General features: G+C 36.9%; 1 protein-coding gene across 7 annotated transcripts in view; it reads left to right on the forward strand.

The window, feature by feature from the left end:
• LOC102686692 (neural cell adhesion molecule 2) overlaps positions 1–27,958 on the forward strand; it is a 791,770-nt gene that overhangs the window by 675,152 nt on the left and 88,660 nt on the right. For all 7 annotated transcript variants that reach the window (XM_015361840.2, XM_015361841.2, XM_015361843.2 and 4 more), the window contains exon 12: positions 9,281–9,454. In XM_015361840.2, coding sequence (XP_015217326.2) covers positions 9,281–9,454 — 174 coding nt within the window. The remainder of the gene's footprint in view (positions 1–9,280; positions 9,455–27,958) is intronic.

Raw genomic sequence — 27,958 nt, forward strand, 5'->3', positions numbered from 1 at the left:
AATCATTATACATTAAAAAGTTGGTATGTTTTATGAAAGCAAGATTGCTCAGTAGGGCAAAAGTACACAACCTACCTTTATCATAAATATTTTAATTATGCAGAAATATTTTATGCATCAAAGTCTTTACCAAAGATATTACTAATAGTATTAATAATGAATGACCTTGGACAAGCTGTAAACTCAAAGTATTACCCTGGTCCACATTCTTTGTAAACAAAAAGACCATTTTTTCATTGACAAAAAGTAACACCACAGCTTTTCAGTGATCCGATCACACATTCGTTTCCAATCATACAAAGTAAGTTTTGAGAATCTCAGATTAACCGTGCCTTTCACATGCTCATAAACGATGTTAATTTAGGAACATAAACACATTATGTAAACTGTATATTGCTGGTATTGGTAGTTTAAAGAAAAAAATACACACCAGTATGCCATTTCTCCCTAAACATTTTAAGCATCACAAGTCTTACATGTGGTTATTTCAGATAAGTTTTTACATGCTCCTTCTGATCATATTACTGTACATTTATATACATTGTGAAAAGTGATCATTTTAACCTTTTCTGCGAATATGTTTGTTATCGGAGTAAACAAAGCATACTTTTAGAATTTGGTTAATAGGGAATATGATATGGAATCGCATATCTAAACAAATTAATAACGATATAATTATATTCATGCACTGTAACACAAACAGTAGTATATACGTACGGCTGTTCCACTGGTTTAAGTGACTGACTTATAAGCTAGAGGTTGGGTGTTCACATCCAGCTACTGCCACGAGTTTTCTTTTAACAAACATTTCTTTGAAAAACTAAAATAGCAATATTATGGACACTCTATTGATTTTTTTATATTTCTAAATATCACATGTTCGTACTGTATGTACACAGCAGCACCGCAGGGTGTAGGACGCAAATTGACATGAGCCCGAAAGCATTTAAAATCTCTCTCTCTCTCTCGAATTTCACTCCACTGTCAAAGTCTCTGTGTCTGCATTGTTTGTAAACAAACCTGTTTCACAGGTATTTTCAAAGTAGAACAGGGCAAGTCTTCCAATCAAAGACACACACTCAACCTTCTCCCACGGACACATGTTTGCTTAGAAAAACAGATCCACAACGCGAAGCTGTGTCAGTCTTCTGTGTAAAAAAAATCGGTTTGAACACCATGGGTGCTGTTTTTAAGACCCTGCTGAGTCAAGTATAGGACTTTTCCTGCTTTCAGCAGTATTGTGTATATAGTTGACCCTTACCTGAATGAAAACAGGACATAAAGAAAAGGTTTCAGAAATCAAACAAAGCTATATTCCTGTGCTTACAGCCTGAGTAATTGGAGGCCACTCTGTTATGCTTCCTATGGTGATATACAGGTTTTTCACACAAAGCAGTATTGAGCAGTATTTCTCGCGTTGTGAACATGTGTACACAGCGGTCCCCCCAGGTCCCAGTTCATAATAATAATAATAATAAACTTTATTTTATATAGCGCCTTTAAAGGTGGCTTCTCAAAGCGCTTTACAGGATGACAATAACAATAAATAAGAAAATTTCACAAGACAGGACACAATTATAATTACAACAATACAACAATAACAATAGAGGAGACCGTGGAAGATGGTATTAAGAAGAGCAGAGGGGTGAAGAATGGAACCAGTTAAGTAAAGGCTTTTCTGAAAAGGAGGGTTTTGAGTCTGGATTTGAAGGAGTTTAGAGAAGGTGACTCTCTAATATCCTTGGGCAAGGAGTTCCAGAGCTTGGGGGCATAGCAGGAGAAGGCCCTGTCGCCCATACAATGTAGACGGGCTTGGGGGACAGTAAGGAGGGCAGAATTTGAAGAGCGGATGTTGCGAGGTGGGGAGTAGGGCGATAAAAGTTCAGACAGGTATTGAGGTGCCAAGCCATGTAAAGCCTTGTAGGTGAGCATGAGGATTTTAAAGTCTACGGGGAATTTGACCGGAAGCCAGTGCAAGGACTCCAGGATAGGAGTAATGTGAACACTTGCACTAGATCTGGTCAGGATTCTGGCTGCTGAATTTTGGACATACTGCAGCTTGTTCAGAGTAGATTTAGATACCCCAGGGAGCAGAGAATTGCAGTAGTCAATTCGAGAGAATACAAATATGTTGATCAGCTTTTCAGCCACAGTTAATGATAGCATAGGGCGTAGTCTTGCGATATTTCTAAGGTGAAAAAAAGATGCATAATTACGCATCGGAGAAAAAACTGAGGTTTTAAAAAAGATAATTAGCTCACTGATAGTTTTATGTGCAAGCTGTGACTTTTACAAGTCGTAGTCTTTAAAATGCATTTGGTTTGAAGGCTTTCTGTGTTTCCCTTCCGAAGATATGAACAAAAGAATATTCGAGCTTGGTCAAAAAATGGCTTAAAAACAACATATTGAAGGCTGTAAAAAACAGTTACAATGTACTTTGTACACACAGCAAGTGTTTTCGTAACTCTAGGAGGTTTCGTGAAAAAGCTACAAGCGTGCCAATATCATTTTCAAACTTACTTGACTTTAAAGCTTACTTTACTCCAGTCCTGTTCAATCTATTGGAAAAAAGAAAAGAAAAGCGTCTGATGGTAATAAACAATATTAATTTAGGAACAGCATCAGAGATATTTTTTTAACTGCACTACATCGGTAAGAATACCATTACGTTTCTTTTTTTATTCCCTGGCAGAAACGGGCTTCCATAAGGATCAGTATAGCTTCTGGGAAATACATTTTTCCTGCATTAAAGTTTAACTCGTTCAGAGCGCCCTACATAACAAACTCAAAGCGTTTCATTTTGAGCTGAAGACCCTCACACCTGAAGAAGGATTCACAACTGAAATGTTGTAGGCTGACATGGCTACCCAACAAAGTAAATGGATTGCAGTAAATGTTTATATCATTATATCTAATTTTTTTATTTTTTTAACAAATTAAAAAAATCGTTTGCCCAGCCTAAGAGGAGGGGTCTGCTCTCATTGACAGCTGACACTCCTCCATACGCTCAAGTGAAAAATTAATTCCGCCAATGTAAACGTCGTATATACAATTTGTTGATAATAAAAATGTTAAGTTCTCTAAAACTTTCTCGGTCAAGTATGATAATTTACCTAGGGAGCTGTGTAAGCATGCGTAGGCAGCAAAAGATCAGGTAAACTGGGAAGAAAACGCTATTAGAGAAAATGTTTCAGATGTAAAGAACACAGATCCCCAATGCAATCTCAAGCAAACCTCAAGCAAACCTTCAAGCAAAAAAGTCAATAGAGAGTCCATAATTTTGCTATTTTGCTATTGCTATTTTAGATTTTCAAAGAAATGTTTATTTGTTAAAAGAAAACTTGAGGCAATTGCTGGATTGGGCACCCAACTTCACATGTGTATATACTACTGTTTGTGCTACAGTACATGAATATAATTATATCGTTATTAGTTTCTTTAGATACGTGACTCCATATTATATTCCCTATTAATCAAATTCTAAAAGTATGCTTTTGTTTACACAGATATCGAGCATATTCACAGAAAAGCCTTAAACTATCACTTTTCTCACAAAGTACTGTATATAAACGTACAGTAACATGGTCAGAAGGAGCACTTAAAAACGTTTCAGAAATAACCACATTAAAGACTTTGATGCTTAAAATGTTTTGGGAGAAATGAAATACTGGTATGTATTTTTTTCTTTAAAATACCAATTCCATCAATATACAGTTTACATAATATATTTATGTCCCTGTAATGTTGCCATAGCCGGCCCAGGGACGCCAAATTAAATGTAGTGGGCTCTCTGAAGGCACCAGTTCTGTAGGGTTTGGGCATTTACTGGGACAATTATTAATTGTAGCAGTAAATCACAAGATTGATTCTTTTGATGGCTTTAGAATCCAACCATGCGATATAGTTCAAACAACGCACACACACAGGTACTAATACATGAGGATACATTTATTAATACATAGAATATGCATTTAAAACTAACAGATCTTATCGAGAGGGTTATCAGAATACAAAAGGTATATATTCAGTCAGTTACAAAGTGTTACACACATCAAGAGGACATACGTTCAGTATATCATTCATTTAGACCATTTCGTAATTGAACTTGGTTACAACTTCTACATTAGATACTCAAAACAAGTACATAACTCTTAGGAATTAAATTGATATCAACTGGTTGGGATAACAATTGAATTCTCGAGCTGTAATGCATTGAAGTTGAATACTCATCCAATGTCTGGGGATTCAGATCTCCTGGGGGCAAAAAGAAACAGTTGCAGGCTTGTTGCTGTCAAATCCACGCTCTCTGGCTAGGTGCCAGGCTGTGCTGTGCGGCTTGCGACGGTGCGCTGCAGATGCTCACTGACCGGCTAGTTAGTGTTGGCTTTAACTAGCACAGTTTGTGCACAGGAGAAAAGATGACTGTGGGTCCCAGCAAGTCAGGAAGAGGACTGGTTCGTTCCTGGTGAAGCGCTAGTTCTGAATAGTGATTCAGCTGTCCACAGTTCCGACCTGTTCACGAGGCTTGCTGCTGGTGCTAACCTCAGGTGGATCCTCTGGTTACTCTCTGGCAACCTCTGCTCTAGACTCTTAGAACAAAGGAAAGTTCTGGCACTCGGACACACTGGCCGTTCCTTGGTTGTTCGGGCTGAGTCTCAGGATGGTCAGGAGGCGCACTGCGAGAATGTCTTGCCCTTGGGAGCCTTCTGCTCCTGGGCCGTCCTGCCCTGGAATTCTCCTTTGAATTCCCTTTAGAAAAGTCCACAGAATCCTCTCCAGAATCTTACTGAATCTTCTGAATCTCTCATGCTCTCTGTGTTGCCCGTTTTTACCCTGAGGAACTTCAGCTCGTTGATTGGCTGAAAGTTCCATGGGCATCAGAGTCCCATGTGTGATACTCGGCTCTACGAGTCCCTGATTGGTTGATCAAGGTGAGATATGAGTCATTTACTCCTGACACTTAGTAATGCAGTCCAGATGTCCATCTGGCACTCCCTAGACAGATAGGTGCCAATGGATGACCATTGATCATAATAGCCAGGCTTTGCTAAGTGCATCCCCATTTGGGAGCTGTCCCTTATCAAAAGAAAACATCTTTAAATCAGCCTGCATGAATAGTTTCTCTGTGGCTGCACAACAGAGATGAACAGAGAGATGAGGCCTCATTTGGGAAAACACAGCAACACTTAATTCTGTTTTATTAACAAGCATTGCCGCTACAGCAGGATTTGAGCTACAGACCACAAAAAAACAGGATTCACTTTTTTCACATATTGATGATAATGATATCAATAGCAGTTTGAAAATATTCATTGTTATTAATAAATGTCTTAGATTCATATTTTTCATATATTTAGAAATATAAAAAAGTCAATAGAGTGTCCATAATATTACTATTTTAGTTTTTCAAGAAATGTAAACTAAATAAAAGAAAACCCGTGGTGATATGTGTATATACTACTGTTTGTGTTACAGTACATATATAGATACATATATATGCATATATATATATACAGAATATAATTATATCAAAGTGGAATATCCTGCTTTGCACACATCAAGACAATATCCAAAACAACTTTTACAGGCTGGCGGTTTCTCTCTATAAATGAAATGTTAGCATCCCCCTGTAGTTGATTTAGCTCTGTCCCACAGCTGTGTGAGGCATGGCCACCATGTATGCCTCTGACTTGCTAAGTGCTATATGATGCTCTTTACTGTTCTTATTTTTTTAACAAGCCTGTCTAAAATAGTTACAATTTTTAAATCCTTCTCTACTGAACACTAACTTGGAATGCATCTCTGGGAAGTGTCTGCAGACTTTGCAGTACACTGTATAGGGGTTTTGTGCATTTACTGGTACAATTATTAATTGTTGCAGTAAGCCACAAAATGATTCTTTGATGGCTATTAGAAAACCAACCTTGCAAAATAACTCAGCAATGCACACACGAATACTAATGCATTAGAATACATTTATTAATACATAAAATGTGCATATAAACATAACAGAACTTACAGTGAGGGTTAGCAAAACACAAAAGGTATGCAGTATTTTCAATTACAAGGAGTTACAAACCAAGAGAGACATATATTCAGTATACCATTCATTTATGCCGTTTCGTTTAATGAGCTTTGATTACAACTTCTACACTACTCAAAAAGCAAGTATGTAACTCATAGGAATTAAATTGACATCAACTGGGGTTGAGGTAACAATTGAATTTTCGAGCTGTAATGCAGAATGTTGAATACTTATTCAATCTGTGTGGATTCAGATCTCCCATGGACACAAGGGAACAGCAACAGGCTGTTGCTGCATCCAATTAGCATCCTGTGGCCCAGTGCCAGGCTGTCCTGGTTCGGCGTGAGGTGGGGGAGAAGGAGGGAGAGATTCCTGCTGTGGCACTCTGGCAGTGGGCTCTCTGAAGACCAGCTAGTTAGTCTTGGCTGAACTAGCAAGTGTTTGTGCACATGAAAAAGTGACTATGGGTCCAACAAGTCACACTCTTTAGATGGGAAGAAGACCGGTTCGTTCCCGATATAACGCTAGTCCTGAATGCTGAAATTCAGCTGTCAACAGTTCCAACTGTAGTTCACTCGTTGATCAGGCGAGCGTTCGGTCTCGGCTCTTGGAACAAAGTAAAGTCCTGGCACTCATACTCACTGGAGTCACGTGATTGTCTGAGCTAAGTCTAAGAATGTTCTGGAGGGGCACCTTCTGGGTCCTGTGCTGTCTCTTTTATCTGGAGGAACTACGGTCGTTCATTGGTTGAAAGTTTCACGGGCATTTGAGACCCACGTGGGGCTGTCCTGCCCTACCAGTTCCTGATTGGCTGATTGAGGAGGGGGATGAGTAACAATGCACTCTGACCTTAGGGTTGTTAACCTTAGGATAAGACTCTCCCTTGGAATCTCCCAGACAGTAAGGCACCAGAGATGACCATTTATTAGGGTGGCTGGAGAATCTCAGCCTTGGTAGTTGTTCCTTATCAGGAAACTCTATCAGACAGAAAAACACCTTAAATCTGAACCAAATGGAATGGCCTCTCTGTGTCCAGCACCACTGAGATGAGGGAGAGAGGGACTGGCAAGGGAGCAGCAAACATAATACCTGTATTATTAATAAGCCTTGCAGCTACATCTGCATCCTTAGCTATACTGTATTCTAGCCATTTAAATTGTTCATATTACTTTATCAAAAAACACCGTGCCTTTCCTAGTGTCATTGCTGGGAATGATTGCAACTTGGGTTGAGTGTCTGGTTCATCAATGGCAGACAAATCTGTTGGTGGTCTTGTCACTCGTCTTTTGAGGCTGAAGGTAGACTCGCCTCAGATGAAGAAATTATGGTTGTAGTGTTCACCCCCGTCATCTCCACAGCAGCCTGTAGCATCTCATGTGTCTTATCATTTGTTTCGGGGCTGATCTGGTAGTTTAAACGTGGCTTTTTGAAAAACATATATTCATTTGTTTTGACATTGGCTATTGAACTACAAACCTAGCACAAGATAGCTCTAAGAGTGTCTGATGATGACGATAGCCAATTAGGTTACAGCTACGCATGCACTGCCCCACTGCAATTTTATTATTGGTTAAAAAAAATACAGTGAGCCAATAGTAAATTAAAATCAAATCATGTAACATAAAAAAGCAAATCATGTAACGCAAACAAGAAATCACACACACAAAAAAAATGTAATTACCTTGAATTGATTGGGTAGGCCTAGGATCAATCAGGGTGGGCCACTGGTGATAATGGATTGTTCATGAAAGTAGAGGCACTGGATCTTTAGTAAAGGCATAGACACTGAAAGCAGTGACATTTGATTTTTATCAAGTCAAACACAGCATCTTTCATGAGTTAAACAGACATAAATCTGTACCAAACAGTCAGGAGCTCATTTTCAAATCTCATACAAATTGTAGCAACTTCTACAGCATAGTGGTACCTATTACAATATTGGGGATTCATTTGGAATTTGTGGTCTACACGTTCAGAGAAGAATGCTACGTACTTTTGCACAACACTGATTACAGCAGCAGTCTAGTTTTCCTTAGAGTATGGACTAATCCTAGTCCAAGAGGCCCACACAATATTGGTTTTGGTTTATTCCCAGCTGTAAATTACACAATTAAATTCATTATTTAATAATAGGATCAATTTGAGCTATTACTGCAAATCCAATCAAGCAACTTGTTAGTTCAATTATAGCTTCAATTAGGTAATTAAGCTTATCTGGAATTAAAACCAGCAGATGTGTGGTCCTCTATAAAGGATCAGGGACCCCTGCCTTAGAGGACTCATACATCTCACTACTGATGAGTTTCAATTTTGTTTAACTTCTGAAATCTAATTCTAAGGCTATGAATTGGTAATGATTTAAGTTTAATTTACTGAGAAGCATTAAAAACACAACTTAATGTTATTGGGTTCAACACTTCTTTGTACCTTTTCTTATAATTAAAATGAAAATCAGTACAATTCACACATGTTCTTGTTGTGTGGCTTCTTCTCAGCTAGTATTTGATCCATTATATCTCAGGTATCTTCTAGCCACCTGAAGTTGCTTAGCATACAAACAGTATTTAGTGAACCAAAAGACAGGTCCAGTAATGCTGGCTTGAATTATGAAGATGATGAATATCATCACATAACAACAAGTAGTATACCAGTATGAAATCTTTCTCTAAAATGCATTTTAGAAGATTGATTATTTTATAAGCTTTTTACAGTGCTGCATATAGGCATTTTTTTTAAATCAGTGCTGTTTTTGTGCGTGTGTTTCTCTTCCATATGTCAATTAATAATCATTGAGCTATATTACACCTGGTTGTGGCAGCTGTCAATTGGTAGGCAATAATGTCGTTGGTTGACACTGATTATACCGATTATATACTATATAGACAATAATTAGGTATTATGTATAACATGAGAGTACATGCAGTCTATTGTGGGGGGATTGCTGTTATTATTGAAATCTAAGTTAGTTTGGTAACCCTATCAACATTGACTGTAGATGCAACTTCCCTTCTGTGTTGTTTTATTTCAATGAAGAACAAATTGTCATCTAATATGAGGTGATATTACCAAGACAAACTGTTAGTGATTAATTCATGCTGTAGAATGGAAATAATATGCAATATGTAGAATTTGTAATTAATGCAGGCTGACTTATAATAATCACACAGGAACGTTGACGGACACTTAAACATTTGTAAGAATTATTAAAACGTATCATTGTGAGATGGATGATCATGATTTTGTGCTTTTTTTCAGATGTTCCATCAAATCCCTATGCAGTGCGGCTGAGCTCAGTATCTCAGAGATGGGCCACCGTGTCCTTCATGAAACCAGACTCTCATGGAGGAGTACCTATTGGACACTATCTGGTCAAATACAGGGATATCGGGTTGCAGGACTGGAGAGATGTCAAGTCAAATGGTGTTCAGAGTAAGTGCACCAAGTTGAGCAGTACTGATCCAGCTCCTTGCTACTAATCTACTTAGGAAATGATGACCTTAGTTGTAGCACTCAGCAGGCCACTGGCCTCACTGGCCTAAGCTACTGTAGGCAAGTTCAGCTGGGGTTTGCTGTGATATGGTAAAATATATTATTCTTTTCCCAGGCTGAAGAAATGCTGCCAAAATTAATATTAATATTGTACATGCATTAAATCATTAAAAGATAATGTAAAGAATAAATAAATTATGGCTTTTAGTAATTATTATAAGCATGGCAAATAATCCTCATGTTAAAGTCAGTTCTGAATTTTGTGAAGAATTATGTGATTTTGAAACAGAATGAAGTGGAAGTAAATTTTCAAAAACAGGTTATGTCATAGCTGTGTTTTTAGTTTGGTATCAACAAGTTCAATGAAAAAAAAATACAGTAATGAACATGACAAAAAAAAATGAAATGCTATTAACGTTTTTATGTTCACACCTGCCCATTCTAATATACTGTTCACATGAATACTTAATCTTTTGGTGGAAATATAGGGACTTGAATAGCTCTGTATATCTGTCAGAGGAGAGAAAGTAAAGCTTAATTCCCTTCTGAAATTGGAGGGGAATCACAGGAATCTGCCAACACAATAGGATCTCCATATTTAATTCCCCCAATATGTCTTTAGCTTGTAATGCTATCAACATGACAGAAAATTGTCTAAAAGCCAGTAAATCTAAATAAGGCAGAATTATTTTTGACAAAATCAACATAAATACACAAGACAATGTAACCAAACCTTTTGAAGCAATAGGTTATCAGTTCCCATCTAATATTAATGTACAAATAATCATCTGATAGAATATTAAATGTAAACAACTGTTTAGTTTATTTTTTCATCCTGCATTAGTCTTCCATTTTCTACTCTACTCAGAAACTGTTTACACCTTTTGTTGTTTACTAAGCTTCAAAGCCTTGATCAGAGAGGATCAGCAAACAGCAAACTTTGATTTTAAGTCCTAGATGTTGTTGCACTTAGGGAAAGAATGAAGTGGCTCCCCTCCTAGAGTATATGTAAAGCACTTTGGTATCCCTTGGGATGAAACAAACTACTGTACATAAATGCAAAGAGATTATTATCACTACTTTTTAGTTTTTTGCTTAATATAACATGAAGCTATAGAAATCACTTTAAACTTGAAAGATTGAGCTATTTGCTATTTATGAAGACATAGCTGATTAGGACCAAATTGTTCTACACGAATATGTATGAGCAGTTGTAATAGCTTTAATGCTGTGCTACTGGGTAAAGTAGTGATATGTGCAATTGATATTTCTATGTAAGTGCATGTTCAGGGCCTATTTTTTGCACTAACAGTGCTAATGACACTGTTATTAAAACTGCATTATACAGAAGAGTATTATTTGAAACTAGCTTGAGGGTGGTGAAAAAAGATAGATTTCATCACATAAAACATAATTGTATTTTATGATCTTTGAAAGACTAGCTAGGGAAATATAAACCGTACAATATTATGTGGAGTTCCTTCACATTCAAAAAGATTTATTTCACCTGCCACCTTGTAAATATAAGTAAATCCTGTACAAACTGAGATAGAACCTCAATAGATTAGGACATCTTCCTTTGACATATCACTAATTATCAAATTACATAGTGACATTTGCTGTCATAGACTTTGTTTATAAATGGGATTCTTTTCTATATCACTTTTTTGTGTTATGGGAGGGACAGTAGCACAGTGGTTAACATTGCTGCCTTGTAGCACTGGGTCCCTGGGTTCATTTGCTGAGGTGCTGTATTTTTGAGGAGTTTGTATGTCCCCCCCATGTTCATGTGGATTTCCATGAGGTGTCCCAGTTTCTTCCCACAGTCCAAAGACATGGTGGTAAGTTTATTGGCTTCTGTAAAAATCAGCCTGATGTGAAATGTGAGTGCTTGTTTGAGTGCTGTCCTGCTTGTATTCTGCTTGTGCCTGGTGCTTCAGGGGATAGGCTCTGGGCTACTGTGAACCTTTATTTGATAAGTGGTTATTAAAAGTGATGTGAGGATGTTTTGAGTTATGTTTCATTTCAAAAGTTAATATATAAATGAGTTATTTAACATACTAAACATAATTGAATATTTTAATGGTTTATTGTAGTGTTTTAGACCTATGCAGATTGTATACCAGATTTAGCAGCACCAGCACCTGAAGAAGAAGTAAAATTAAATTAAATTAAATTAAATTAAATTGGTCCCATTATGCCAGTAAGAAGATAATCGAGCTTGTTAAGAACCAAGTTCAAATGAAAACCTGCAGAGACAATGGCCTTCCATGACTAGGATTGTATTATGCCTATCTGGTCGTCTTTCCATCTATTTCTCTCTTTCCATCTTCCTCATTCCATCTACTATTGATATTTCCATCTGATATGTACTTACAACTCATGCAGATTGTATTTTTCTCTGTGGCATCAATGCTTACGTTTTTTTCATTTAAAACATTCCCACTTCAAACTCCTAATGAAATGCTTGAATTGCCTTATTTCACTGTTTGTTGCATTTGTTAGTGAGCTCATTTAAAATACATTACAGCATTAAATTAAGCAATATCTGTTGCACTTAAAACATGCATAATAAAGTGATTTGCATGTACTACTAAAGGCTTAATGATGAGCAATTATCCAGTCCATGTGTTAAAATGGTTTGCATTTTAACATATAAACAATGGATAAATTTTAAAAAAAGATTTTTAACACCCTTTAAGATAAGTCAATTTCAGGGGAACAATAGTAAAATAAATTATGCTTAGAAGAAATGTTATGCTATTTTAGTATGAATTTACAGAAATGTCCTTAATATTTGCACACATCCATTATAACAGTGGGTTAGATGAATGGACTTTGGAAGACACAACTTAACAAGGAACGGATGTCAACCCAATAAAGTGATTCTGTCTGAAGCTCAGAACAGATTTATCCCACAAGTGAGTAAATGAAAGCAGGCAGGCAGTAGGCCAAATTGTTAAATAAATCAATGATGAAGAATATAAGAAGAAAGAAAACACTTTCTAAAGCGTTAAAAAAAGAACACGGTCCACATAAGGAAAAGAGCTACAGTGAACTTTAGCATAATGTGGCGCAAGCACAGCTCAAAAAGTTTGTTAGAAAGCTCAAGAGAGTGATACAAAGTAATATTGCAGTGAAGACTAAAACAGTAATTTTTAGTAATAAAATAGCAAAGGAAAGTAAAGGATGTAGTAAAATGTACAGAAGCAGAAAAGAGAAATAGAAATAAATGTAAAAAATATTAAATTGAAAGAAAGAATGAAGATCTTGTTGAGAATGTTGACATCCTACAAGAACAAGTAAATCTTGAAGTAAGATTTAAAAACGTCAGCAGTGGGTTTTTTCACCAGGGGTTTGATATGATGAGGAAGTGTATCTAAAGATGAGGGGCTATCACTCATCATTCACCAGGTATGAACTAATGACTACCAATAAGAATCTGACAGATAATTACCCAACATGTAAACAAAGCTGGCAAAAGCAAAAGCAAAGCCTATAGTGGAAGTACTGTCTCTAATCACAATGAATGACAGCAATTTGAACCAATTAGATCAGCTTTTTAGATCAGGTGGTATTTTTTTTAAAAACCCAAAAGCCAATAGTACTCAGTTGTCTCCAAGCCTAGAGATGAGTGTAGTCTCTCATATATGGATATACTTTTTATAGTTTCTTTGCATATATTTTACATAAAAAATACAACTTTTGCAATTGTATATGCTGGGTTATTGATAAATTATCAACGGACTTTGGAACTTTCCTGAACTGCATTTTCAGATTAATTAAGTGATTGCTTTGTCATATTTTGAATTGGGAAACAGCCTATGAAGCTCTGGTTATCTTGTTTCATTTGATACAAGGTTTGTTTCGATGTTTTTTTTTTAATATGCTGGTGAAAATGTATTAAATATGCTTATTTATTTGCTTGTTGGTGTAGATTATTTATATTTAAAGGGGAGTTCCAGTTGGAATCAAAATCAGTCCATGGTACACATTATAAATAAATATTCCTTGCATCTCTATAAATCGAGAAACTTTCCAGTAATCTCTCCTGGGTTTCTATCTGTAACAATTTCTTAATATACACTGGACCACTGAGGCTAGTTCTACACCTTATCAGAAGTCACATTCCAGTATATCATCTTCTGTATGCTGCATAATCTTCTCAGACTATTTTGAAGGGAAGCACAAGCCTCTAACAAGTCATTCATTACTTCAAGCATTTATTTCCAACCTACTGTATCTATTTTACGAACATATATATTAATCTCAGACAACCATAACTTCATTACTCTTTGAAAAATTAACAGAGAAGGACTTGCCACTGATTCCTATACCACATCCTCAATGCACTATTTAAACTGACTGGTATTAAATAATATCTAGTCATTTCTTGGCAGAGTACTCTTCCTTGCCCATCGAGGACTCCTTATGTCTGCTTGTAATCCCCTGAGTGCTTTTCTCCTGACGTTATGAAGTTTACATCAAATCCAAACCCAATGTGCTGTATATCTGATATACTGTAAATACTGTACAGTATATGAATCTGATACAATGTTATGGGGTCCTCATTTGTTCTCTTTCAGCAGTATTTCTTTGTTTCCCAAACATTTTCTCTCTAGATAATTTGGAAATATTTGTAAAGCTTCTCTTGAACCTTTCACTTCACTCTTATGCATCCAATCTGCAAAGCATACCATCATTTTTCATCAATATTTGAGTTTCTCTTATTAATTTTGGGGGCTCTCGGAGCCCCATTCTTATGCATTGGTGTTTGTTCTTATCCAGGCAGGTTACCCCATTAATGGTCATTTTTTTCTTATCATGTTTTTAGTTTGCTTTAATTAGGGTTTTAATGACCTGATGAAAATGTGTTGATTTTATACATATTCACTTTTACTACAAACAAAACTAACTAAAGTTCAGGTGCACAGAATTGCTTTGTAACACAGTTACACTATTACTTGAATGGATTCATATAATTTCAGAATACATAAACCTGACTTTGTAAGGTGCTGTAAGTGAGGCAATTTTAAATATGGATTCAAGCATGAAGATCAAAGACCTTTCAAAGCACCAAAAAATATAGCTTTAGGAGGGTGCTGTTGAGCATGGCTTGGATGTAGATGTGTGTTAGGTGCTCCTGCTTTACTTTTTTTTCCCACAAACAGGGTAATTTATTTTGTTCTATCTGTAATAGTACTGATATCTGATCCTTCCAGTTTTATTTACTATAAAACCAAGATAAAAAACGATAAAAAAGAAGAGATAATCGACAGAATCCACTCATTTGGATTCCAAATCATGCCAGACCGACAGTAATGTTGCTTCGTGGGAGGGTAATGGCGGACTGACAGCGCTGATGTTGGTGGTGAGCAAGATACAAGCTTATATTAAGTCCTTCAGATCTGAAATCTGAGAGGCAATCAATAAGCTTCAGAACACCCTTGAATCCTACTGGAGCTGGCTGCAGGAGGTTTAAAGGTTCTTTCGGAGGGTCATGGGATTAGAGGCCACAAGTAAAACACTTCCGTGGAGAATGAGATGCTTAAACAGAAAGTGGAGGACTTAGATGCAAGAGGTAGGAAAAATAATCTACGCATCATCAGTGTTCCTGAGGGAGCAGAGGGCCACGACCCTATCGCCTCTGTTTTTCAGGTCCTGGTTGATCTTTAAGGCAAGGATGAAGTGAAACCCACTCCTGTCCTAGATTGCGCTCAGCACTTGCTTGTGCCACGGCCCATGGAAGGGGATGAGCCCCTTCCCCTTATTTTGTGCGTGCACAATTTATATGAAGGAAAAAAAAACTGTATCTGGCGAGAGACAAGGAACAACTTTGCTTTTGAGGGAAGCAAATTCATATATTTCCCGATTTCAGTGCTGATGTGGCTAAAAGCCATGCAGTTTTCAACACAGTGAAAGCACAATTGTGTGAAGCCGGAGTGTAATACAGCATATTATACCCTGCTCAGCTGATGATTGTCCATGAAAACTGTTGGTTGATTTTCACTACTCCTGGGGATGCTGCCGCTTTCTACAAAGATAAGATTACCTCAAGCTAAACTTTGTTTTTTCATTTTTTACACTTTTTTTTTTAACTGTCAGTGCTACTTCTTGCCTCAAGATGGATATATTCACCTGAAACATACTGGTTTCAGGTAACATACAGATCAGCCTATTGAATTTGATATTTTCTTTTTTTGTGAATTTTTTCCCATTTGTTTTTGAAGAAAAATGGCTACTAGGTACTCGTTCATTGTTATTATTTCAGTGTCTCCCTGCCGTTTGTAAACAAATAAGTAATTATAAAGTTCTACTTGATGGTGAATACATGTAACTGTATTTAGTTTTTTAGGTCTCTTGTAGAGATCTCAACTTTATCTTTATGAATTTATAAAGTCTTAAAGTTTTATCCTCCCTTTTTGTTAATTTATATTTTATTTAATTGTGGCTTCATGTCACATACAGTGTGATGACTCATTTTTTTTTGTCTGAACATTGAACATTTGAGGAGGTGCTTTGACTTAGTTAAGGTCTGCAGTCATACACTGCCCGTATCAAGTAATTTGCATTTACTGGAAATAATTCTTGTTTATGTAGAATAGTTTGGGATCATAGTTTATGACAATTTTCATCTTTCTGCTCCTAAACTGTTAAATTGATTCAGATTCTACCTTGTTGATTCCAATATATTGAAGAAAAGGGGTATTTGTTAACTACCACCACTTTAGTTTCTGTTTGCATGCTTATAATGTAATTAAGTAATAGGAGCTTAGGTATTAGTGTGTCAGTCTACACTTTCTTTCCCCACATGAATTCAATATTTCCTACATGGTTTGCTGTCACCTCGATTGGGGAGGTGACAAGGGTGGGGTGAGGGGATTCTGTTCTTTTTCTGTTCACTTTCCATTCTCCCCTTTTTTCTTATGCCACGTTTCTTGATCTTTGTTGGATTATTTGTATGGTGCACTGTACATCTATGTATATTCTCTTGTAACATTTAAATGTATTACATCACTCTTTCTCTTTGATGTCCATTAACCAAAAATACACTGTCACAGTTTGCCCCATGAGCTTTATAAGTTGGCATGTTCAAGGTCTAAATACTCCTGTGAAGCGTAATAAAGTATTCCCGCATCTTCAGAAGCTTAAAGTTGGAATAGCATTTCTTCAAGAATCACACCTCTGCACCTCAGACCACTACTGTATTTGAAAGGGTTGGGTGGGACAACTTTTTCATTCTAAATTCCATAGTAAGGCCAGAGGTTCAGCAATCTTAATACAGAAAAAATATTCCAGTAATCTCTGCACATGTAATATCAGATTCTAATGGTTGGTATGTGATAGTTAAAGGCAAACTTTTCAACACATCCCTAGTATTGGCTAATGTCTATGCCCCTAACTTTGATTACAGTAATTTTATGACTAACTTGTTTACTTTGCTACCTGAATTGAACTCTCCCCATTTGATCTTAGGAGGTGATTTTAATTGTGTTTTAAATCCTTTGGATCGCTCTGCTTCAAAATCTGTTTGGCCTTCGAAACCTGCTCAAGCACTTAGCTCTTTTTTACATGCATATAGTGTCTGATTCTTGGTGTTTTTTATTTCCCTCTGCCAGGGAGTACTCTTTCTTTTCTTCAGTAAACCACTCATATGCTTGTATAAACTACTTCCTTATAGATAAAAAGTTGCTTTCTAGTGTAAAGACCTGCAAGTATGACAGTATTATAATTTCAGATCAAGCTCCTGTTATTTTAACTCTTATCTCTTGTAATAAGTTTCCCTGTCAAAGCTCTTGGCGATTCAACTCCCTGTTATTATCTGACAATAGTTTTGTTGAGTTTATGACATCACAAATATGTTTTTTCCTTGACACTAATACTACTCCAGGCATCTCCAGCTCTACCCTATGGGAGACACTCAAGACTTATTTATGAGACCAGATAATCCAATTCATGCAAAGCGGCAAATGCCCAGGTTTCCAACTAAATTTCAAAACAAATGCAGTTCTCAACTTACACCTTTGTTAGGTTCTGTGTCTTTTTAGAGTGACTTTCGACCCAGGCATTTACTGCAACCTTTAGCCAACCAACAATTTCATTGTTACTAAAAAATGATAAAGATCCCTTAGATTGTAGCTATTATAGGCCAATTTCTCTTCTTAATGCAGATGTGAAGATACTTGGCAAAGCTCAGGTCCACCAACTTGAGACTGTCCTACTAACAATAATTTCACCAGATCAAACAGGGTTCATACAAAATAGTCATGGTTTCTTCAACATTAGAAGATAAGTTATTATCTACACTAAACCTACTTAATTATTACCAGAGATTATGGTTTCTGAGATGCTGAGAAAACCTTCGAATGGGATCTTTTTTTGACCATGTAAAGATTTGGTTTTGGACCACACTTCATCTCCTCCATTAAACTATTGTACTCTTCTCCGAAGGCTTCTGTCCAAACAATAATATTTTTTTCTCAATAATTCCCCTTACATTGTGGGATGAGGCATGGTTGCCCCCTCTCCCCTCTTCAATTTGCTATTGCCATTGAGCCCCTTGCTATATCTCTGTCCACATGTACGGGGTGTGGTGAAGGGTGGCCTTGAGAATAAAGTCTCCCTTTATGCAGATGATTGCTATATTTAGCAGATCCAGCCTCCTTTCTTTCTCTTGTAATCTCTGTCCTTGAACGGTTTGGTAAATGCTATGGTTATAAACTTAACTTTAATAAGAGTGAGTTGTTTCCCTCAAACCCAGATGCTCAAAAGTGTCCTCTTAATCAGTTTCCTCTTAGAATTGAGACAAATAGTTTAAACTACCTGGGCATAAAAGTAACCCTCTCCTCTTCTGGCATTTTTAATTCAAATTTTCTTTCTTTATTAGAATGCACTAAACAGGACTTGGCTCATTGGTCTACCAAGATGAACAAGATGAACTCTATCAAGATGAACATCCTACCTAAAGTTTATACTTATTTCAGTGCATTCCAGTAGTTATTCTCAGATTCTTCTTTAGATCTGTTGATCAAAATATATCTTCTTTTATTTGGAATAGTAAGTCCCCGAGAATACGTAAAGGATTTCTTCATAGATCAAAAAAAGATGGGGGCCTTGCATTGCCCATTGTTTTTGTTTTATTATTGGGCAGCTAACAATTGGGTGATCTCTTATTGGATGTATTCCCATACCCTGTTACACTGCCCATCTTGGTTATATACGGAAGCATCTTCCTGTTCTACCAGCCCTGGTATGCTCCTCCCTTCCTCTCTCAATTACCCAAGTTAGCAGCAATCCCCTGATTAGGTGGTCTCCTGGGATTTGGGTTCAGCTTTGGAATGTCATGGATGTCGGAAAGGACGAACTGTGGAATGGCAGTAGAGCGAAAAAAAACCCTATGCATAGCGGCAAGAAGGGGGTTAGCCCGGGCTCAGCTGTTCAGGATATACCGTATAGAAACCTATGCCCTCAGATAGCGGACGTGGGGCGACCTGGTGCTAGGCGGGTCTCAGGACATCCGAAAGTCAAAGCTGAGCGAAGGCAAATGAAAGACCCGGAAATATATAGCCCCAGAGAGAAAGAGACACAGGAAAGACAGCAAAGCACCGGAAACAAATGAGTAGGAGCGCCCTCTGGCAGCAGAGGGCGTGACAAGGAAAAACAGTCGTTCACATTTGTGCTCCTCTCCATGTAAACCATTTGTTTCCTCCTTCTGTTATAGACCAGGCATTCCTTCTTTGGAGCTATGAAGCTATTATATCTTTCAGAGACCTATTTATTAATGGTTGTTTTGCCTCATATGAGCATCTATCCAGCAAATTTAAGTTACCCAAATCACACTTTTTTCATTACCTTTCAGATTCGACATTTTATCCAAAACCAAGTGCCAAATTTCCCTGCTCTCCTTCCAGACATGTCTGTTGATTTTCGCTTAAGTTAACTCCAAGTGTTAAAGGTGTCATTTCCCAAATGTATTCCACTATACTGTCTCTGGATTGCACTATGGATTGCACTGGATTGGCTACTGTGAAATTCCTATGGGAACAGTATTTAGGATTTGGACTTTCTGAAGATATGTGGGAAACTATTCTGTCTCGAATACATTCCTCATCTATATGTGAAAGGCTTGGTTTAATAAAGTTCACGCTTCCACTTCTCTAAGGTTAAACTTGCTAAAATTTTCTGAAACACTGATCCTAAATGTGATAAGTACAAGCAGGCTCCTGCTACTCTCCTCCACGTATACTGGTCTGCCAGCACTTGAACTGGTACTCATTTAGGAAGTCTATATTTGAATCTCTTTCAAAAATTTTAGATGTGCCCCTAGAGTCCTCTCATCTTATAGGTATCTTTGGTGTCCCTCCTAATCATATTTGATCTAATATTCAGTTAGGCACTCTGGCATTCTCCAGTTTACTTGTGAGACATTTGATTTTGGTCCATTGGAAAAACCTGGTTGCACCCACCTACATTCACTGGGTAAGAAATGTGATGTACTTTCTCCACAAAAATAGGTTTTTCTTTTGTGGCTCAACTGCAAAATTTTATTCTGCCCGGCAGCCCTTTTTAAACTTCAAGAAGTTGTAGCTTGACCCAGACATATGAGAGACCTTGAAGACAGTGGCTTCCCTCTTCTGTCCTTTCACTACCTTTGTTTCTTTCTTTTCTCTTTTATCCCTTGCTTATTTCTTCCAAATCTCTGGTTTCTTTACTGTTGATTTATTCCTGTTTTTATATTATATTTGATTTAACAATTTAAGTACCAAGTCTTTCATGCCATGATGATTTTTTACATGTATTTATTATTGTATATGGTACCATGCAATATTCTTTCTTTTCCCTGAAAAAACAATAAACAAATTGATCATAAAAATATAGCTTTTAGAAAGACATTGAATTTATTTAGAAAGACCCTTTCTGGAAAATTAAGGTGAAAATTAGTAAGCCTCGGACATTATTAAGGCTGTCTATCCAAATGAGTATCCAGGGAAGCAGAAGGCTTGTTAGAGATGACACCACAAGGCCAGTAATGACTGAGATAACTGCAGAGTTCAATGGTAGAAAATGCCATTGAATCAACTCCATCCTCATCGCTTTACACAAAGCTTTTGATGGCAATGTGGCAAAAATAGCAAAGCTTTTGTGGATATTGCAAAATGTTTTGGGGTCAGAAAAAACAAAATCAAATGGTCTGAATGCAAAGTGTCATGTCTGGTACAATCATGGTGATGGTACATTATTATGACTTTATTATGGCAGTGAATGGGAAGCGTTTTATGATTGACATGGTAAAAGATGGAGCAAAGTACAGGCAAAGTTTAGAGAAATGCCTGTTTATATGTACTAATATATTGTGGTATGTTAACACAGACTTATCTTGCAGCTGTAATTACTGCCCAATATGCTTCTACTATTGACACAGGGGGTGAATACTTGGGTAATTTTTTTTTCTTTGCAATTATTGTTTACATTTAGCTCTATTCAACCCTAGAAATGTTCAGATTTAGGATTCATGTTTTGTTTAAATTGTGGAAATATAAATGTCAATGCTACCTATAGAGAATACATGTCTAAAATACAAGATGTCCAAGAGATAGGATGGGAACCTTTGGAAGATAACAATGATCTTAATTCTTTTTGCTTCAGTGCTGCAGGTAATGTAGCTTTAATGAGGCGGGACAGTAACATTTACCTCAGCCTGGTGGTTACATATGTCCCCATGCATTTTCAATAGCTTGTTATGTGTAAAGGTCAATACTTCTCATATTTAAAACCAAGCCTGGGTCTCTGTTGATTTTAAAATCCAATATGATATTTCTCTGTTCATATCTTTTTTGATAGATGTATGGGCACCTGGTTTGCTTTATTACAAACAGATATATTTTGTCTACTTTATTTTTACTTTCAAAATTCATTCTAGAAATAATACCCATAACATTGGTAGATCCGACATTCATAATCATATTTGCTACACTGAGTACAGAAGGCTTATCTGGGCACCTGTGCCATGTTCAGCAGTGTTGAAAGCCCAGATATTGACACCTCTGGAGAATCCGGGTCTTTATCTTTTCTTTCTGTTTCCTCCCTTCCCCACAACCTATGTCTGGGCAGCCTTGGAACAGTCCTTTCTTCCCCTGTAAGATAACAAAACATGTCGGCAAAAAACAAAAGAGCAGTCAGGGAATAGATACAAATGTGACAAACCCTCCCTGAATGAAATCTACTGTATGGAAATGGGTAGTGGAAGCAGATGTGAATTAACCACATATAATTTCTACTTTTGAAAAGAGATCATTATGGTAGTCAAGAGGGACTTACCTTTTTTCATAAGCAATAAAAGTCACAGCAGAAAAATAAAGAGACACTATTTTATTCATTGCAGGTCCACAGAGCATTTCTTCTTTAAGATATCAAGGGAAATGCATTGATTCACTGAATAAACCATTAACTCTAGATACAATAGCAGTGAGCAAGCTTAGAGTTTCAGAAATTAAGCTTCAATGGGAATGTAATTGTAATGACTGCAGTACAGTCTTCAATGCAAGAACCCCATCACAGACACTTTAATCTGTTTTTTCTTGTTTTTATTTTTATAAGCTCTTTGTTTCTGATTTTCTGCACTTTTTAAAAAAAAACTCTTACAAAAGGGTATTAAACTGGATCAGCAATAATATGTTAAGAGGAAGAAATGGAAGACAAAGCTTTAGACAAAAAAAACATACAATTTTGATTAATGACATAATTTGAACCCATATTACAATGTTTTTGTACTACATAATCATAAAAAGTTATGCCATCGCCTTATTATAACTCGTGAAAAGTAGCATTATGTTCATAATATTTAATAGCTGAAATTACTTTACAGAGGAACATAATGACAAATGTAATGGTGAACATTTTTTCTCAGTGGGTTGCTCCACATTAAGACTTCTAGTACAGCAACAGATGTTATTTGTAGGGCAACTCTAGAACTATAGAGGGTAATTTAAACACTGGTTCAACATGCAGGACCTGAGCCACTGAAAGAGAAACTATGTTTGCACACATTGATTAAAATCAAGAAACACACCCAAAAAGAAGGAAACGTCAAACGTCTTCAAAGAGTACAAAAGCCAGATTGTGTTCACTGTGTCAAATACAGCACAGTCTAGGGTTTTATAAACCATAAGGAACTATGACAAATCATATAGACTCTGACAATGTAGTAATGTGAGGGTTCCACTGTAACACTCATGCATTGTAATGGTAAATTGCATGAGTACTTAATGACTTTTTAGAATCGGATAATTTAAAGTGTCACACACAGATTCTAAATGCACAATATTCAAATTATTAATATTACACCAAACATGCATAACAAACAACAAGCAGAATTTATTTGTGGAGTGATCTGCTGTGATACAAAAGTTGATCATTCACTCAGGAATTATAAAAAGATCTAATAATTTCAGAGTAATATAATACAACACAGTATGATCTACTGCATAGGTTTTATCAGTATCCATGAATAACATCAGATACATGCTCTCAGATACAAATAAATAAGCATTTACTTTTAGTAGGTAAAGAATAGCTAAATTCTCAAGAATGATAAAGTGAATAAAGATGTTTTATATTCAAATAACCATTGGTCGAACACCCAGTGGAACATTCAGTTAAACTTCCCACTGAGAAAAGGGAGCTGGTCTGATATGTTGTGGTCTGATTGCACAGCTGTTCTTTGCTAGGACTATGCCGGTATAGAAAAAAGAGAGAGAGCTCTGCCTTGTGTTGGGCTTAGCAGCTAGTGTTGCAAGGAAATAGCATTGTGCTGACACCTGTCTTTAAAAACAGTCTGTGCACAGTTTGTCTTCATGGGTCCAGCTGCAAATTTCTTGGTACTGAATATGTTTGGATATTTAGGATACTGACATAAAAAAATCAAATTTTCTTATTTCATTGATCAGCTGAAAATAGCTCTGGGTTCACAAACACAATATTTCTTCTGTTTCACAAAGAATATCTTGGCAAAAATTCCACACATTTCTGAGAAAAGTCTAAGTCCTGACTCAGAATGCTTGCTGTCATGTGGTTGAAAATGTCAGATTGCCAGTTTAGTTGGAAAGAAATGAGGAGCCAGTGAGGTAACTAATGAAAATGAGTTGGGCTCTCACTTTCAATGTATAACATTGTGACTGCTTGACATGCTATCAGTTTTATTCCCTACCTTGACATGCTATAGTTTTGTTCCCTACCTTGCAGATCCCCATTGGTGGATCTTCCTTAAGTTGATGATCAGGACCGGTGGTTTGGAATTGTTAGTAAACAATTGCTTCATTTAATCTGTTTCTATACTGTACATCTTTAAATCCACTTAATATTGAATATAAATATGAAATTATATATAATTGAAATTTTGGTAGTGGACAATAAAAATAAAAAAGTATAATGTCTCTGAGCATCATAAACAATATTACTTTATGAGTATAACTATATTATACATACTGTATATAGCTAGTAGTGTTAGCTAAAAAAAGCCACAACTGTATTCCACCTACTTCATAAACATTTTCTGAATCAGTCTTTAACTCAGTCACTTACTGTGGTTATTTCACAGTAATGTTCTAATTATAATGTTTTAAACTTTACTATGACTTGCTGTTGTTATTGTTGTAAGAAAAGTTGTACTTTTGAAATCCACTTAATAGGGAATATAAATATGGAACCATGTAACTAAAGGGGAATTTTGGTAGCTTAAAATAAAAGTAACTGAAGTACAGTATAACATCTCTGAATGTTATTAGCAATATTAATTTAAGAATAATAAATCATAATAAAATTAAACATGTTTAGCAGATAGTTGTTGCTAAAGTGGTTAATAAAAAAATAAGGTACACAACAATATTCCACATTCTTCATAAACATTTTCTTCATGATCGTTTTTAACTTGGTCAAGTGCTGTGCTTATTTTAGAAAAATGTTGATGTACTCCTTTAACTTAATTAAAAGATGCCCTTAAACAGACATCACAACTGAGTTTTTACGTGTACAGATGCAGCCATTCAAAACAAGCGGGCGATACCGCATTATTTTGCGGTGCGCTTCTCGCGGTGTAACGCAAGTTACTGTATATTCTCGTATAGTACCACATGATACCGCAAGTAAAATAATAGTATCAGGAATTTCAGCAAGGTGGAACTAATAAAGCTCAACCTCTCATGTTTGAGCTGTCGCTATCAAAGTCTTTACCGAAGATATTACTAATAGTATTTCTAATGAATGACCTTGGACAAGCTGTAAACTCAAAGTATTGCCCTGGTCCACATTATTTTTTTCATTGACCGTCTTTGTAAAAGACTGTGGTCTAGGTGCCGGACTTGTAAGTGAGAGGTTGGCTGTTTGAATCCAGCCAGCGCCATGACTTTTCTTTTAACAAACATTTCTTTGAAAAAATAATTTCTTCCTAAACATAATTCTCATTGTTATATTTGAGGAAAGAAATTAATTGATTCAGTTGGAATTAGCAAGTAATTCCAACAAAGCAAGCTCTTATAATGAGAATAAACAGCCATCTGAGGATAGTAAATTAAATGCATTTATTATATAAAAACCTATGTAATCTATCTACTTCCTTTTCTTGTTACAATGGAATATTTCCACCCTTTTGTAATGGATAAGAGCTGTTACAATTAGTGTTTAAACCCACACCTTCATGCATATTGTGAGCAGAATATCTTTCCCTAAAATGATAATAGTGTTGAATGATGTGGTATTGATGGATATCTATAAATATTGAGAACAAGTGACCATGCCAATTTCACCAAGCAAAGCGAAATATACTGTAGTATAAACTGAGTTGCTTTCCGTTTAGGATAGCGACCAGAGTCCCTTATCATAAAATGGGATTTCTAACCATTACCAATTCTGAATACTGTAAGATTTTACTAGAACCTATTAGTCCTACTGTACCAATATAGAAAAGGACATATTAAATTTGGGGAATTTGGTTAAAAAAGTCCTCATATCAACGATGCCTATACTGTTTTCCTCTACAGTATGCTCATCTATTATAGCGCATTCGCCCCGGGCAGTGGCTGAAGAGCGCCCGGCTGGGGTACGCGATGAGGGGAAGGACAGGAGTGGAAGTGGTCAGGGCGGGGCATAGGAAGGCCGCTGACCAGTGCAGCTGTCCCACAGTGAAACGGGGGTACAGTCTGGGGAGATCGCCCGTTTTCCATGTAAATAGTTCCCTGGTTCTGCACCCCTGGGTGTTTCTCTCTCTTTCGCTCGTTCGCCCTCTCTCTCTCTCTCGCTCGCCCTCTCTCAATTTCAATTCAATTCAAGGTGCTTTATTAGCATGACCGATGGGTACAATCAGTGTTGCCAAAGCAAATAAAATAATGAGATTCACATGAAACAAAAAAAATAAATAAATTTCAAATATCAAATCTACAGACATATTACAGACATTTACAACAAAGACATATTATCAAATATTGACATATACTGTAGACAGAAGGAGCATTATTGGGAGATAGGCTCACTGTTCCTCAGGCTGTGACAGGAGATCACATACTGGGCTGCCAGTTCCACTGAGTTCCCTCCTCCCTCTCCCAGTAGGATTGGGACCCGTTGTGATTCTGGCAGGTGTGGGAACTCTGGGATTAGATTTCTGAATTTAGGGAAGAATGTTTCTCTAATCCCAGAGTATCTGTCACAGTGCAGTAGGAAGTACAACTCTGTCTCTATTTCTCCCTGCTGGCAGTGGGAGCACAGCCTGTCCTCTCTGGGCAGCCAGGTCTGCCTGTGTCGCCCAGTTTCTATGGCCAGGCTGTGGTCACTGAGCCTGTACTTCATCAGGGTCTATTTCTTTTTGTTGTTTCTTATCTTGGTCAATTATTCGGCTAGTGTGTATTGTCTGTTTAGGGTTCTGTAGCATTCCACATGGCTGGGCAGCTTGTTCCTCCGTCCCGCCCCTCTCTGTGTACAGTAGAGCCTCCTGTTCCGACTGGTGGAGCTCATACAGCTTTGTCTGGAGAGAATCCAGGGTATCAGCTTCAACCACACGGCTGGGCAGCTTGTTCCCCCCTCCTGCCCCTCTCTGTGTACAGTAGAGCCTTCTGTCCTGACTGGTGAAGCTCATTCAGCTGTGTTTGGAGAGGGAGAGGGAGAGGGGTGCGGACATTCACAACAGCGAATATCAGAAGATAGGACACAGCGACTCAGACGACTGTTGAATGGAAAGGGACACTTTAATGTTCTGTACGGCTGGTACAGCACCCCACCGCGCCCGCGCACCAGCAGAGAGAGAGACACACACACCAGTTTTCAATGTCAAAAAGTAATTGTTTTTTACTTTTATACTATTTTTTTTAACATTCCTCTTGTTTAACGGGAATGTTTTGTTTCTGGACAGACTGCTAAACTAGAGGAAAAGAGTGCCCATGAAAGACAGGTTCCTTTCGCCGAAGTCGGGAGACATTAGAAGCTTGCCACACCCAGACTGTTACGCCAATGCATTAGCAAGTTAAAACTATCCCATTGAGGAGCCAGGCGCAATAATTGTTTTGTTCCTTGCTTTTCTGATCTGCAAGGCCATTTGGCTGCAGCGAATTCGACAGAGAGGTGAACATTATTATGTAGAAGACAAAGATAACGATTTACGTTGCCTTGCTAGATTGTGAATCAATAAAGACACTTACACAGGTTTGCGATTTAAATGGAAATGGGGGTGACGGGAACTCTTAATCTAAATAAAAATAAAATAAACAGGTTTTGATTGTTATTAACCACTTTTTATGCACGAAACATGGGTGATTTTTCTTCCTCCTGATCAGTTTAGAAATCTGTGTACACTGTAAGGTTTTTACTTTTTAATTAAACTTTGAAAATACACATTTCGAATAGAAACAACATATGCTATTGTCTTCCTGGTATCCTCACAGACCAGGATTACGCTGACAGTCAATCTGGACAAGACCAGAGTTATGGTTTTCCAGAAAAAAACAGACCTGACCTGTGCCGAAAAATAAATAAAAACCGGTCTGACAACTCTTAAGCATACTGTGGTTTCTGTTAACACAAGCTTATCAATGAAAAGACAATGGGCATTCTCAGGCGTGCGAAAAAGCTACAGGCGTGCCAATCGTAATCGTTTTTATTTTTAAATACATTTTGGCAAAGTCATGTTCCATAAAAGTACGGTAATTAAAAACCATTAATACTTTAGTTGGAGTTTAAATAAACTTGATGTTTTCTCTTTTGGCTAGACTTGACTATTTAGCCATGAGATTATGTTTATGTCTATGTTTATTAATCTTCCTTGTGAGAATGATAATGTAATGATAATGTAGCCTTTGGCTACAAAACTAAAACCAAAATTAAAAATAAGATACACTCTACAGACATTCACAACAGTGACATATCATAAAACATTTACATTTATTGTTAAATTATTACTTTAAA

The sequence above is a fragment of the Lepisosteus oculatus genome, chromosome 13 (genome assembly GCF_040954835.1).
Source record: "Lepisosteus oculatus isolate fLepOcu1 chromosome 13, fLepOcu1.hap2, whole genome shotgun sequence".
Classification (NCBI taxonomy): domain Eukaryota; kingdom Metazoa; phylum Chordata; class Actinopteri; order Semionotiformes; family Lepisosteidae; genus Lepisosteus; species Lepisosteus oculatus.